General features: G+C 52.2%; 7 protein-coding genes across 7 annotated transcripts in view; 6 read left to right on the plus strand and 1 right to left on the minus strand.

Moving 5' to 3' along the window:
* SETTUDRAFT_103177 (uncharacterized protein) overlaps positions 1–259 on the minus strand; it is a gene marked incomplete at both ends in the record, with an annotated part of 1,979 nt that extends 1,720 nt beyond the window's left edge. Inside the window, one exon of the mRNA XM_008024035.1 lies at positions 98–259. Coding sequence (XP_008022226.1) covers positions 98–259 — 162 coding nt within the window. The remainder of the gene's footprint in view (positions 1–97) is intronic.
* Positions 260–1,391: 1,132 nt separating this feature from the next.
* Positions 1,392–2,716, plus strand: SETTUDRAFT_167257 (uncharacterized protein). Its single transcript, XM_008024036.1, has 4 exons — positions 1,392–1,553; positions 1,603–1,703; positions 1,843–2,314; positions 2,417–2,716. Exons 1-4 carry the CDS (start codon positions 1,481–1,483, stop codon positions 2,617–2,619), a joined length of 849 nt encoding a protein of 282 aa, XP_008022227.1. The 5' UTR covers positions 1,392–1,480; the 3' UTR covers positions 2,620–2,716.
* A 1,676-nt stretch (positions 2,717–4,392) lies between these two features.
* SETTUDRAFT_67622 (uncharacterized protein) lies at positions 4,393–5,643 on the plus strand (the record flags this gene model as incomplete). The annotated part of the gene is made up of 2 exons (XM_008023752.1): positions 4,393–4,641; positions 4,915–5,643. Coding segments are annotated over 2 exons (978 nt in total), but the record flags the coding sequence as incomplete, so codon positions are not given.
* Positions 5,644–5,715: 72 nt separating this feature from the next.
* SETTUDRAFT_102979 (uncharacterized protein) lies at positions 5,716–6,324 on the plus strand (the record flags this gene model as incomplete). The annotated part of the gene is made up of 1 exon (XM_008024037.1): positions 5,716–6,324. The coding sequence occupies one exon, from the start codon at positions 5,716–5,718 to the stop codon at positions 6,322–6,324; it is 609 nt and encodes a 202-aa protein (XP_008022228.1).
* A 473-nt stretch (positions 6,325–6,797) lies between these two features.
* Positions 6,798–7,963, plus strand: SETTUDRAFT_158980 (uncharacterized protein; the record flags this gene model as incomplete). Its single annotated transcript, XM_008024038.1, has 2 exons — positions 6,798–6,932; positions 6,980–7,963. The coding sequence occupies 2 exons, from the start codon at positions 6,798–6,800 to the stop codon at positions 7,961–7,963; spliced, it is 1,119 nt and encodes a 372-aa protein (XP_008022229.1).
* A 1,616-nt stretch (positions 7,964–9,579) lies between these two features.
* On the plus strand, positions 9,580–10,700 carry SETTUDRAFT_37006 (uncharacterized protein; the record flags this gene model as incomplete). Its single annotated transcript, XM_008023705.1, has 3 exons — positions 9,580–9,610; positions 9,658–10,447; positions 10,505–10,700. The coding sequence occupies 3 exons, from the start codon at positions 9,580–9,582 to the stop codon at positions 10,698–10,700; spliced, it is 1,017 nt and encodes a 338-aa protein (XP_008021896.1).
* A 594-nt stretch (positions 10,701–11,294) lies between these two features.
* Positions 11,295–12,742, plus strand: SETTUDRAFT_167258 (uncharacterized protein). The gene is made up of 2 exons (XM_008024039.1): positions 11,295–11,867; positions 11,920–12,742. The coding sequence occupies exons 1-2, from the start codon at positions 11,487–11,489 to the stop codon at positions 12,538–12,540; spliced, it is 1,002 nt and encodes a 333-aa protein (XP_008022230.1). The 5' UTR covers positions 11,295–11,486; the 3' UTR covers positions 12,541–12,742.
* The last annotated feature ends 408 nt before the right edge of the window (positions 12,743–13,150 follow it).

The raw sequence follows: 13,150 nt of genomic DNA on the forward strand, positions 1-13,150 counted from the left end.
GTAAATCGGTTTCTCGCGACGTGTTACCCCTATATCTGATAGAAAATTGACGAGTTTTGATGAAAGATTTCTGCTTAAAAGTTGGTGTGTGATGCACCTCGGTTAGATAATGGTTGCAAGTAGCATTGTAAATGTATCCGGACGAAAGTCGGGAAGCGATATACGGAGATGCCTGCAGCAATGCAAGGTTGTAATCTGCCTGGACGAATATTTGCTGCAGGAGCTCGACAGGCAGACGTTCGATGGGGGCGAGGCCCATGTTGACTTGAGGATGTTGCGGCGGACTCGGTGGTACTAGTCGGAAGATGAAGACGAAGGTGGCCTTGGGGCATCTCAAGGGCCAAAGGAGGCCGAAAACAACACAGAGCTTATCTTGACAGATTTCACAATCCAGTGCGGTGTCAGGAGATAGGCGGTTAGTTAGGCCACCTGCCTCGGAGACGTGCCCGCGCCGCGTTACCCATTCGGGTATCCCCCTCATTACCCCACACTTCGCCCCACCCCACCCTCGGGTTCAGGGCATGCAACAACATCCAGACCAGCCGGCTTCCCAACGATGCTGGTCCTGTCATACAACTATTAGATACCGAAACATTGGTATACCGCGGATTTAGCCATGTGCCAACATTCCCATTGGCACCTCAGCGCGCCCTGGGCGTTTATTCTACACTAACACGATGGCTTGGTCCAGACTAATGACACTGATCGCGTTAGCATCATTGAAAGATCGCGCCTCCAACCTCCCAACTGCGGCTCAAATTTCAACAGCGATAGCGGGTGAGTGATTACATGAGAAAGATGAGATTGTAAATGGTACGGTTCTGGCACCCAACACCATTGTTACGAAACAGAGCCAAAGATAACTCAGCGTAGCCACAGCTGTTGCGTCCATCCAGCTTTTGATGCTTCCGCGGAGCCCAGACTGATAAGGGCGGAACATCTGACTGAGAATCTCCTTCCGGATGTCTCATCAGCCGGCCAATGTGCAAGGATCGAAATGTTCAGGGAATGCATGCTTGGCATACGAACGTAATTACGTGTCTTGGCTAGGCGATTGCGGTTCGGAAATAAGAAACCATGTTGTTTGCCGTCGTCATGAAGGAGCAAAACAAGCTTTCTTGCATTCTGACTTACGGTGACGATCTTCCGTCTCAACGCTTGTCGAGACAAGATTCTTATGTGGTATCAAGGAAATCACGCCATTGGCCAAGAAAATGTAACGGCGGGCATGGCGAGACCAAAGGCTAAAAATTTGACCTGGTTGGTCAACTCTATTAGTCCATTGGGTTGAAGCGGACTCTTTCTCGGCGTTAAAGTGGGCGTAGTCTGATGCCAACGTCAGCAATATCACAAAAGTCACCGCACCACGGATCGGGACATGACTGCATCTCGTTTGCTCCTCCGTGCGTTTTCAATCAATATCTATTGATAAATAACCTCATTTCTCTGGAGTTCGTGGTTAGCACAGAGCTACACCACAATGGCAGACTTCGATCCCAGTAACGTGTTCAATGTCAAAGGCATGGTGGCTGTCATCACGGGTGGAGGCACTGGTAAAGCTATCATTTTATCGACTGATTCACTGGACTGACCAACATGAAGGTCTCGGGCTGATGATGGCCCAAGCGCTAGAGGCCAACGGTGCAATTGTATACATCCTCGGACGACGAGAGGAGGTTTTGAAACAAGCAGCAGCTACGGCAGTAAGCTAAATCTCACATCATTCAATCTTGCAGCTTTCCCATACAAAATTTCTTTCACCGCTTTTGTTGTAAGAACATTCATACGGCTCACTACCCCTAAAAAGCAAAGTCAACCACAATTCCTAATTACTATTTCCAGAAACACGGCAATATCCACTACTTCAAAGCAGATGTGACTTCCAAAGCAGACCTGTCCGCGGCAGCAGACCATATCGGTGCGAAATCCGGTTACGTTAACCTTGTAATTGCAAACTCCGGCATCACTGGCCCAACACTCCATGGCCTAAACAAAGGCGCATCACTAGCTGAAACCCAGAAGTACCTTTGGAATTGGGACTCTGATGAGTTCAACCAGACATTCACCCTGAACACGACAGCTGCCTTCTTTACTGCTGTCGCGTTCCTCGATCTGCTGGATAAAGGCAACAAAGCTGGCAATATCGAGCAAAAGAGTCAGGTTGTCTTTGTGAGCAGTGCTGGCGCATTCAGTCGCATGCCCATGGCTGGTTATGCATATGCTGGGTCCAAAGCAGCGATTATACACATTATGAAGCAGCTCGCCACCAGTTTCGCACAACACGGTATTCGGTCCAACGCTCTTGCGCCTGGTTGTAAGTCTAAAATCTGCTTTGTTTGTTTTACCAGATTAGCCCGCGAATGCGACACAAATATGGAGATACTGTGATGTCTTGATGGTTACTGACACCACGCAGTATTCCCGAGCGAGATGTCTGCACCCATACTGGCGAAGCAAGAGGTCTGGCCAAGGGACTTCATCCCAGAGGAACGACCTGGAGACATCAAGGATATGGCGGGTGCTGTGCTGTTTCTCACAAGCAGAGCGGGCGCCTATGTCAATGGAACTGTCTTGCTCCAAGAGGGCGGTCGACTTAGTATCATCCCGGCTACGTACTGATGCGACCTTGAGACGGGATGAGAGCGACTAGTTGCTGTAATTTCACAGAATTAGAAAGCCTGCTCGCTGTTAACGAAAGCATTACAATTCAACTGCCTTGATGTGTTTGCTTGGTACAATTGGTGTGATGTCCCTTTAGTATGCAAGCAACAATATCGTACCATGTATGCTCATAGTATCTATAATCGGCCATAGGAAACAATATTATCGTTCAAGAAGATCTGAAGACTTTATGGTCATGTGTTCGTGTGCCCATGGGGTAAGTGAAACCTGGGGCTAGCACTAGTGCGACAGGCTTCCACGTCAGGACTGCCCCTTCGCCTCTTTAAACGTCTCATCCTCCCTCAGCTTATGACAGGTTCTTGAATGACCTGATCCTAATCCTCTATTTTCTAATTGGAAATCCTGCTATTCACCTTTCGCATGCAAACTGGCATTGCAGCTGTACGCCCTCGGCCACTTCCAGAGTACCCGTCGTTCTCGTGACACCCCAGATGACACACAAACCCAGCATGTGCAGCGCGGATCCGGGCGTCGGTGTCGCACAAAGCCCAACGGTCAGATTTGCGAGTCGAATTACATACAATGAATCTCACCAAACTCGCAAGGTTTGTTGAGCTTTCTGGCGCTTTCCAATAGTAGTGCCATTGGACTTCTCTGTTCTTGTGGCTCTTCTTGACCACCGCCTTCAGGGAAATTGGTACTGACAAAGCCACTGACAGAAAGCGTACTCCAGTTTACTGAATGAACCTGGCATTTGTTTTGCAAAAGAGAAGGGTAGACCTTGAATGCCTTGCGCCATGTTTATCACAATACCCTAAACAAACTGAGCGCGGGATGTTGAGGTCAAACCCGTGAATGGTGATGGGTCGATAGAAACAGGCAGAAGGGACTAAATTGGCTCTAGTATACGTCATAGAGGAGCACTAATGTGAGAAGTGAAAGCAAAGCGGAAAACTTTTCGCAAACGCAATCACCGTTTAACAAACCACCTTCACCACCAGTTATATACCAGATCTGGCCCCGCTCAGCTGACTCAGGCCAGATATTTCTCTTCGGCTATCTCTACTACCTTTTCAACACGTCAAACTAATCCTAAAGTACGGTCTCAACTTTCTCGAACAATCAACGTGGCGGGGGCTGCCAGCCATGGAGGCGACTGAGCATACACCTTCGTATATGGGTGGAGAGCCTGAATCCTTCAATGCAAAGGTCGAGATTTCTACTGGGGTCAAAGTCAAGACCTATATGCCACCATGCGGATGTGCCATCTGCCGGACACAGTACCGTTTGAGAGACGAGCAGAAATGGGACGAATTCTGTTACAGTGCAGCATTGAATGGCAAGGATGCCCAGGAATTACTTAACAAATACATACGACAGGCTTCAGATGACAAAGAGTATCTATGCGCAACTCTACAGCGATATGGAAATGCGATAGAAGCGTGGTGGAGAAGGCGAGGCTCGGCTGGTAGAAGAGCCTTCCTTGAGCAAATTGCGCCCGAGCTACCAAAGACGAAAGAGACACAGGCCGATTATCAATCCAGGAGGCATTCCCCAGTATATTCCATAGTTAGGGACTACAATGAGATGCTCCGAATCAAGAGGGGAGACCGGAGGAAGAACCGACAAGCTTTCCTCCTTCCGTATCTCAACACACCAACACTCGCGACCGAATGTGCTACGCTGCTTTCTATTCTCCATACTCGATCTCATGCACCACTGGAAGATTGGGTGCCCTTTGATAATTATCAGTTGACGCACAACTGGAATTGCGGCTATTTTGATGTGCAGTACAATCGCGGATGTGTGGTGCTATTTGGATCGGAGTACGGCAAGCTTAAGAGCTGGGACGGAGCACTCACTCACCGACAGGATGCTCTCGGCTTCCCACGCGCACAACTTCTTCTTGAAGCCCAATCAAAGCTCATGGGTATTCTAAGACAAATCTTGACAAAGGCGCTTGCGCGTATACCCGCGGACCCACCTCAAGGAGCCGAATCACTTCTTCACTGCATCACTGTAGCGCGCATGTCATCTAAAGATGGCTCTGCCTGGTCTAGCTACGTTCATCAAGCTACCTCGACGCCGCCAAAGCTAGATTTAGCAGTCCTGGCGTCCCACGTACGAACTCGACTTGAGGATCTTGGAGATCATCTTTGGTTACTTCAGACCGAACCTGCATACTTCCGCCGGTATCTTAGCCTAGTCAATCAGACAAATATGGCTCAAGAGCATAGAAAGTCCAACTGGCTTACGGATGTTTCGTTAGGCGAAATCCAGGCATTGTTTGAGCGCTATTGGTTCTGGCAAGGAGTCCTAGTTGAGATTGAACACACCAGTGCTTTGTTTTCCCGGTTCCGAGACCACATTGCACCAGGGTCCGATCTTCCCCAGAAGTTCGAAAGCGCTCTCGGTGCTCTAGAAGCAATCATAGATCAAGGAATCGATTTACGCGTTAGGCAACTCTCTTCTCTGCTACGAGAGCGGCCCGGCTTCTCTGACCTGTACGAACATGAGTACGATGCTGCCACTAATTCCTCGATAACACGTGTCAAAAGCTGTCCTGGGATGCCCAATCCGGTAACTGAATATAAGACACACCGACTCTGGTGGTGCCTCGGAAATCTTCTCGCAGAATATGAGAACCCTTCCCGATTTCCATACGCCATGCTCTTCGGTATTTTGGACGATCATTTACGTACTTCTAGTGCGAATGAGCGCAAAAAGATGGATGGAATCATGTATGAGAGGTTCACGGACTTTGCAACCATGATAAAACTTGCTGAAGCTCTGCGCTTCCATCGTCCCAGCTACGCTAAGCGCCAACCCGACGATTGCAAAGTCAAAGATGATCGGCTTGGCTGGAGGCGTATATGCCTGGCTAATAATAGGCCATATATTTCGTGGAGGGCCGCTAACGCCTTGCGAAATTTTCAAAAGACAAACCCACCCGCCGGGGGTAAGTGTGGAAAGTGGCTTCAAGCATACCAGGCCAATCATGATGCACTACAAAAGCTATGGGCGTCTGTCCATGCATACATTGAGGAATGGCACAAGCGATACCAGTTCAGGGTTGATGACACAAGGCTGTCTATGGAGGTACTGGAGTTTTGGAAGAGTCCAGAATACGCAGCGCGTCTCAAGGCAAAGTGCGAGAGTGTGTGTTCCGAAACCGAAAACCGGAAGAACATTTCTGACAACAATGTGTTCCTGCCTCTGCCCTCCACAACAGTCTCGGAACCAAAGATACATATCCAACAGGCGAAAACAAAGGTCAAGAAGCGGGGAGAGCCGCAACTTCGTGATCAGACAACACCAGAGCACCCCACCGAGATAAAGTGCGCATCCGATCCAATCCGAGTATCAAAGGGCAAACTTTCTGTTTTCCGAAGGATGTTCCCGGAAGCAGTCGAGGAACGAAGTGCTGAAGTGGAGTGGAGCACGTTTGTTCTTAGCATGAATGACGCCGGCTTTTCTTCCAAGAATAGCGGAGGTTCCATGGTCACCTTTGAGAGCAAATCAGGTCTGGGAAGCATCATTTTCCATCGTCCACATCCATCTTCGAAACTAGATTCAATCATGCTTCAGTCCATGGGCCGGCGTATGAACAAGTGGTTTGGTTGGAACCGGGAGACCTTTGCATTGATTGGTAAGGATATCGAGGCTGGAGTGGCATTGGAGGGCGCTTCAGTCGAGGCTTGAGTCTGGATTTATGACCAGATTGTAAGATTTGGATTAGTTACGGGAAGGATGGTGTAGTTTTCTTGGAATTTGGGGAGGATTGGATTCGGTCGCAGGTGCTGCAACATTCATGCAACAACAAAGGACTTGAAGATTTTGAAAACGACAGTGTACGACTGTAGATTAGCAGAATGGCAACTGTACTAGGTAGCAGTGAAATATTAATTTGATCAAAAGCTGGGCCATCCCTTGACTATTGCATCCCTTTAGCAACGCGACTTTTCAACATGTCATCTCATGCGTTTAACCTCATGAACTCACTATATGGAACCAAAATCATATTATCGGCACTTAAATACTATCGGAAGCACCCGTCAGCATGCCACGGGTCAATACTTCGGCCAAATTTAAAGTGCATACATTTAGCGTGATCCCCGCTGTTTAAAGTCCGCCGCTCAGAAGCGTGGAAAAAGCAAAGCTTCGCGAAAACGAAGATGATATCAATACCAAAACTGCAAACCACAGCGCTGGTGCTTTATGCGCACCTTTTGGGCGCCGCAAGGGGCGAGGCGAAGCTAATCTCAAACCGGGAGTACTTTTACGTCGGCGGCGAGTACACCAACATCACGGCAAGTTATGTGCAAAGATTGGTGTAGAAATAACTAATAATGGCTAGATTGGGAACACAACAGCACAATACATGATCAACCAAATCTACGTGGAAAAGCTCACACCCGCATCACCCACCAACAAACCACCGCTAGTTTTCATTGCCGGAAACGGCCAAACAGGCACCAACTTCCTCGAAACACCAGACGGCCGTCCAGGCTGGGCCTCTTTCTTCCTGTCTCATGGCTACACCGTGTACCTGAGCGACCAGCCGATGCGCGGGCGCTCAGCCTGGAATCCGTCGCTGGGCGCCATCAACATCGGCAGCACAGCACTCGTACAGCGCCTCTTCACCAACTTCCAAGCAACCGGGCAATGGCCCCAAGCAAAGCTCCACACGCAGTGGCCCGGAACCGGACAGCCTGGAGACGCCATCTTCGACAATTTCTACGCCACCCAAGTCCAGCGGCAAAGCGACGTGCAGCTCGTCGAAGCGCAAAACGCAAAGGCCTACTCAGCACTGCTGGACAAGATCGGCGAGCCCGCACACGTCGTTACGCACAGCCAGGCGGGAGCGTACGGCTGGCGCGCAGGCGACCTGCGACCGCATCTGACCAAAGGCATAGTAGCGCTTGAGCCCGCCGGCCCGCCGTTTGAAAACCGGGTTGCAAACACGGGGCCCACGCGGCCGTGGGGCATCACCGATCTCGAAATCACGTATGCGCCCTCGGCCGGCGCCAACGGCAGTCTACTGCAGAGAAGCAGGGTGCCGGCACAAGACGCCGACCACATCGACTGCGTGCTGCAGGCGGAGCCCGCTAAGAAACTGGTCAATCTGGCAAAGATACCCGTGCTGCTGGTTACCACCGAGGCGAGTTACCACGTCCCGTACGACTATTGCACCGTGGCGTATTTGAGACAGGCGGGCGTTGCGGTGGAGCATTTGAATTTACCTGACGTGGGCATTCGCGGGAATGGGCATATGTTTTTCATGGAGATGAATAGTGCGCGGATTGCGGAGAAGGTGTTGGAGTGGTTGGAGAGGCAGTGAGGGAGTAGAAAGTAGAAGGGGTTTAGGGTGGACGAATGATTGTTTGTGTCTTGATGCAATTACCGGGTTCTTTAGGCGTTGGCATCTTTCTGAGATGGTGATAAAGTCGCTAGAACTTGTCCTTAGTGTCTTCATGCCTCAGTCGCCAGAGTACCATGGCAACGTAGTGTCCATCACTACAATAAAATATACCAGCACTTGTTGTCTTCTTCCAAGTAACTCCCACTTTCTCCATTCTATGTACTCTTTAGCAAGTTGCTTCCGAGACTTCAAGCCCCAGCTTCACCGCCGCCATTATGCAGTGATACAATCCAGCCCTGCCAATCCGGTGAATGCAATTGATGTTAGCAAACAAGACTGTGAATCCATGTTTCACTGCAATATAACGTGAAAGGAAAACCCGTGACTCCACTCTGCCTTTACTGCTACTACCACTGTGAAGCACTCAGCTGAGAGATGTACAATCCTCCTGGTATAAAAGAGAGAGAGAGAGAGAAACTTCCCATTTACCTACCTACTTACTTATCTACTTACTTACTTGTCTACCTACCTACCATCAAGCCACCAACCAAGCATCCAATCCAAACCCAGATACCCATCCAAACCTAAATACCCAAACGCATACTCTATCTCCAACCCCACCAGTTCACCAGTCCAAACATCTCCCCTCACCCCACATCTGCCACATCACCTCTTCCCACATCACCTCTTCCCATCACCTCCACCTCCACCTCCACCTCCATCCCCATCCCCACCTCGAGCCCAGCCCAGTTCAGCCCAGCATGTGCGAAGTCTACTCTGTAGAATACAGCTGCGGCTGCATCGGGCTCAAGTACGTGTGGAAATGCAAGCCCAAGTGCGTGGGCTCGTCGCTGGTGCAATGGCCCGGCATCAAAGTGAAGAAAGCGCAGAAATGCGAGTTCCATGGCGGCGAGTATGATTCGGAGAATGAGTATGCCGAGGAGTATGTGAGGAAGTGAGGGGGGGGGGGGCGGGGATGGATTTGAGAGAGAGAGAGAGGGAAAGGAGGGATACGTGGGATGATAGTATAAGAGGATTGGGGATAACCGGAGTGTAGATTTGGGTGAAGTGGAAATTCCTCCAGAAGTGTCTTGGGGTGTTTTTTTTACATGAGATGCTTTTAAGGAGTGTTTTGTTGGGTGCCTAGGACGCACTGGTACTTATCTATAATGAAAACCTCATCTATCATATACAAGCGCTGGGTGCATTGTATTAGACATTGTCAGGTGGATGTGAAATACTAGACGACTACTTCGGCACGGATGAGTAAGTGAGTGGGAGTCGAATTGGCTAGCTCCTTGCAATCTCAGTGAGGTAAAGTAGGGTATAAAAGGTATCGCGCGACTGGTACTTTGAGTGTGTGCTTTACAACAGTACCATGGAGAAGCACCCTCACTTGGTGGCACAGGTGTATAGCAAACAGTGAGATTGACATTGGACTCAAGGTGAGACATGGAATCCCACAATGGAAATGATTGTTTGCTTGCTCACCGCTTGATTAGAGAGCAATCACGCACTGCTTGGGTAGGCAAACAAGTCAACATTCAAGGTATATCTCAGCACTTCCCCTTGGGAATCATTCTGAGATAACAACCATGTCTTCAGACACCATCCCCTCTGCTCCCGGTAAGTAGTGATTCGAAGGTATTACAGTCAAGACTAACATGGCACAGAAGGAAACGAGTACTATGAGATTCGAGAGGTGCCCGGAAAAGGCTATGGATGCTTCGCGCTAAAGGCCATTCCGCGTGGTACTCGTATCCTGGAGGACGAGCCACTGCTGATTGTGCCCATATGGAGATACCTACAATCGGACATTGAAAAGGCGGCTGCTGGGATGACGCCGGAACAGAGAAAACTCTACTTTTCTCTGCATTCGGGACACGGGCAGGATCCGAAGAAGTGGCCATCCAAGATCCACGACACGGTCCCAGCGATGGAGCGTCAGCGCATCCTAGAGCAGCACGCGGCTAGAGTTGGTAAGGAAGCAACATTGATTAGCATTTTCCAGATCAACTGCATGGAAATGGGCGATGGGGCGGCAGTGTTTGGCCATGCGTCGCGGTTCAACCACTGTTGCAATCCAAATGCCCTCTTCACGTGGAACGCAGCGATTCACAAAGAGACGATCCACACCATGAAGGACGTGGCTGCAGGCGAGGAGATTACGCTGTCGTACTGCGACATGACCCACGACAAGCCGTCGCGAACGTACGAGCTCAAGCACTACGGCTTCGTGTGCGACTGTCCGGCGTGTGCAGGAGACGAAAACGACGAGTCGAGTTTCGCAAACCAGAGTGCCGTGAGGCGCTTCAGGCTGCAGGAACTGGAACATGAGACGCGTTACTGGCGCGGTTCCCGGCTGCTCGAGGGGGCGCAAAAACCCGAGTTGGTCAATAGACTGCTTCAGATGGCGGCGCTGCACAACCTCGAAGGCGAATACAGTGCCCGGCTGGCTGCCGTGTAAGTAGCCATGAGCGTATCCCTGGCAGACAGTCATTGACGGCTAACGCGAATCAGGTACCTGGACATTGCCCTCGTGTGCGAGTGCAACAACGATCTTGTGATGGCTGAGAGAAGTGCCGTGAAGGCGGTACAGGTCAAAGAGGGCTGCCAGGGCAAGGATTTCCCCAACTATGCAAAGTATGCAGAGGCGCTGCATCGGATCAGGGCGAAGTTGGCTGCGCAGGCGGGCCAAGAGCGTGCCCAGGCATAGGGGGCGTCGGGCGTGAAGCAGAGACGGTGAAGCATGGCATGAGTGATTGGCTGTGTGGAATGCAGCGAGGCGGACGAGAACAAAGTAAATACAGTTGAGAAAGCGTATTGAGCAGACACGAGCGAGGCGTACGTAATGCACTAGGCGGTCTTTTGGCGTGCGTGGTGATGGTTGTCGCAGCGGGTGGCTGAGGGAATGGAGGCAGTGGCCAGAAATGGCGGGCCAGAGAGAACCCCGGAGAGGGTCCGTGCGCGGGACCCTGAGACACGTCAAGCCTCGGCGCATCGCAGCGGACAGCGGCGGGCCAAACCTGACGACCGCACATGCACATGCACAAGTTCTGCATCAACACCACGGGCCCAGCTGCAAAAAGCAAAAAAGAAAGAGGAAAAAGGAAAGCGAGGCGGCGCCGTGGGAGCATGCGGCGCTATCCCTGATCGCCCGCGCGACGGACACTCTGGCGGGAGCTAACAGCAGGTTTCAGGGAGCCGCTGACGTCGCTGCGTGTACCTGCAGCGAGCGTCTGGCGGCGTGTCGCACGCTGGGCGCTGTTTCGCCTCTTTTGTGCAAATCAACTCTCTCTCCATCGTGACACTCATCGACCAGGCGACTGCTTATTCACTCGACGGCGTATGCACCGAGCTTACTGTCAGCCGCTCTTCGTATCCCAGCGTGCTTCGCCACGCTTGCATCGGGCCTCCGTCCCAGCCCTCGACTTAGATACATACATATAGCTTCGGGCCAGCTCGTCTCCGAGCCACAGCCATTCCACCCCATACGTACACCATGGAAACCTCACGGAGCAAGGAAACCGCTCGCGTGCCCCCGCCCATCGTAACATCGGCACCGCCAGTCGCAATGCCGTCGCCGCCTCCCTCGCAATCGGGCCACGCAGGCGACGCCAAAGCCTCCATGGACATGGTGGACAACAACACGCCGCCCTTCTCGCCATCGAGCCAGACGCCCGTGCTGCAGCAGGAGCAGGAGGAGTTTGAGGGCACGCTCGACATCAACAACGACATACCCACCGAGCAGGACCTCAGCCAAGTGGCGGATATGCTGGTGCTCGATGCCGACGGCCAGAGCCGGCCCTTCAAGGAGCTCTACCAGGCGCCGCATGTTGCTTCGCGACAGCTCATCATCTTCATCCGGCATTTCTTCTGTGGAGTAGGTGTTTGGGCCCTGCCGGCAAGGACGCGGGTGAACTAACATGCGATAGAACTGCCAAGAATACCTACGCACGCTGGCCTCATCCATCACGCCCGACGACCTCCTCGCGCTCCCCACGCCGACCTTCATCACCGTCATTGGGTGCGGGCGGCCCGAGCTGATCCCCATGTACACGGAGACGACGGGCTGCCCGTTCCCCATCTACGCCGACCCAACCCGCAAGCTCTACGACCACCTGGGCATGACTCGCACGCTCAATCTTGGCGCTAAGCCCCAGTACATGCAGACCAACGTGCTCATCAACTCGGTGCAGTCGATATTCCAGGGCCTCAGCACAGGCAGGAAGGCGCTCAAGGGCGGCGACTTCAAGCAGGTCGGCGGCGAGTTCTTGTTCGAGAACGGCGAGTGTACGTGGGCGCACCGCATGAAGACGACGCGAGGCCACGCTGAGGTGTCGGAGATACGGAATCTGATTGGACTGGACAGCACAAAGCCGCCCATGCGGCGCAAGTGGAGCCATGAGGTCAAAGGGCCTGATAAAAACAAAAGAAGAACATTGAGCTGGGGAAGGCTCCGAAGCAAAAGCAAGGGCGGCAAAGACGTGTCGACAGATAGAGACAGCAGCAAGCAGACGACGCCAGACCGAATACTGGAAGAGCAGGGGCCGTAGCGCCAGCGAGTAGAGTATGTACTGTCATAGGCGTGGTTACACGGAGGGTATAGGCCGCTGGGTGGCAGGGAGTATGGCGTTTTCGACTCGGTGGTCGGGGTCAACAGGATGCAAGATACCAATTCAGCACAGTCTTTTTTGTTGATGCTTGTTCCAGGCCTACACGCGCTGGTATGCCGTTATTACTATGATTATTATCCGCATTCCCCGGCCATGGCGCAGCGCACACGTCTTTTACTCAAAGGCGTATATCTACACATGGCCCCCATCGCTAACATGCCCCCGAAGCGGCAAGCAATTCCGCCAGCCGACTGCCGGGCCCGCTGAGCAGAGCAGCTCTCCACATGCGGCCAAGATGCCCCGGCCATTGCCCCGGCCACTTGTCAGCAGCCGCGTCTGGACGGCCAGGCCTGAGACCATCTCCGAGCCAGCAACGAGTTTGAGCCTCACACGGCGCGAGTCTTGGGCGACGGCTACCGAACCGCGCCCGCGAATGAGGGGCACTATGACGCTATCGCCATGCTATCGCCAGCAACCCCACCTCTCCGAATAAAGGCTACCGGAGCCGCTCGAGCAGGCTGAAATCGCCTGAGCCCTCTTGTTCCCCTCT

The sequence above is a fragment of the Exserohilum turcica genome (assembly GCF_000359705.1).
Source record: "Exserohilum turcica Et28A unplaced genomic scaffold SETTUscaffold_11, whole genome shotgun sequence".
Taxonomy (NCBI): Eukaryota; Fungi; Ascomycota; class Dothideomycetes; order Pleosporales; family Pleosporaceae; genus Exserohilum; species Exserohilum turcicum.

What these genes read in the sequence shown, in the direction of transcription:
- SETTUDRAFT_167258 (XM_008024039.1), top strand. Translation starts at nt 11,487, where the DNA reads ATGGAAACCTCACGGAGCAAGGAAACCGCTCGCGTGCCCCCGCCCATC. An exon ending in TCCGGCATTTCTTCTGTGGA is followed by an intron (nt 11,868 to 11,919) that starts GTAGGTGTTTGG and finishes AACATGCGATAG; the next exon opens with AACTGCCAAGAATACCTACG.
- SETTUDRAFT_167257 (XM_008024036.1), top strand. Translation starts at nt 1,481, where the DNA reads ATGGCAGACTTCGATCCCAGTAACGTGTTCAATGTCAAAGGCATGGTG. An exon ending in CATCACGGGTGGAGGCACTG is followed by an intron (nt 1,554 to 1,602) that starts GTAAAGCTATCA and finishes ACCAACATGAAG; the next exon opens with GTCTCGGGCTGATGATGGCC. An exon ending in AACAAGCAGCAGCTACGGCA is followed by an intron (nt 1,704 to 1,842) that starts GTAAGCTAAATC and finishes TACTATTTCCAG; the next exon opens with AAACACGGCAATATCCACTA.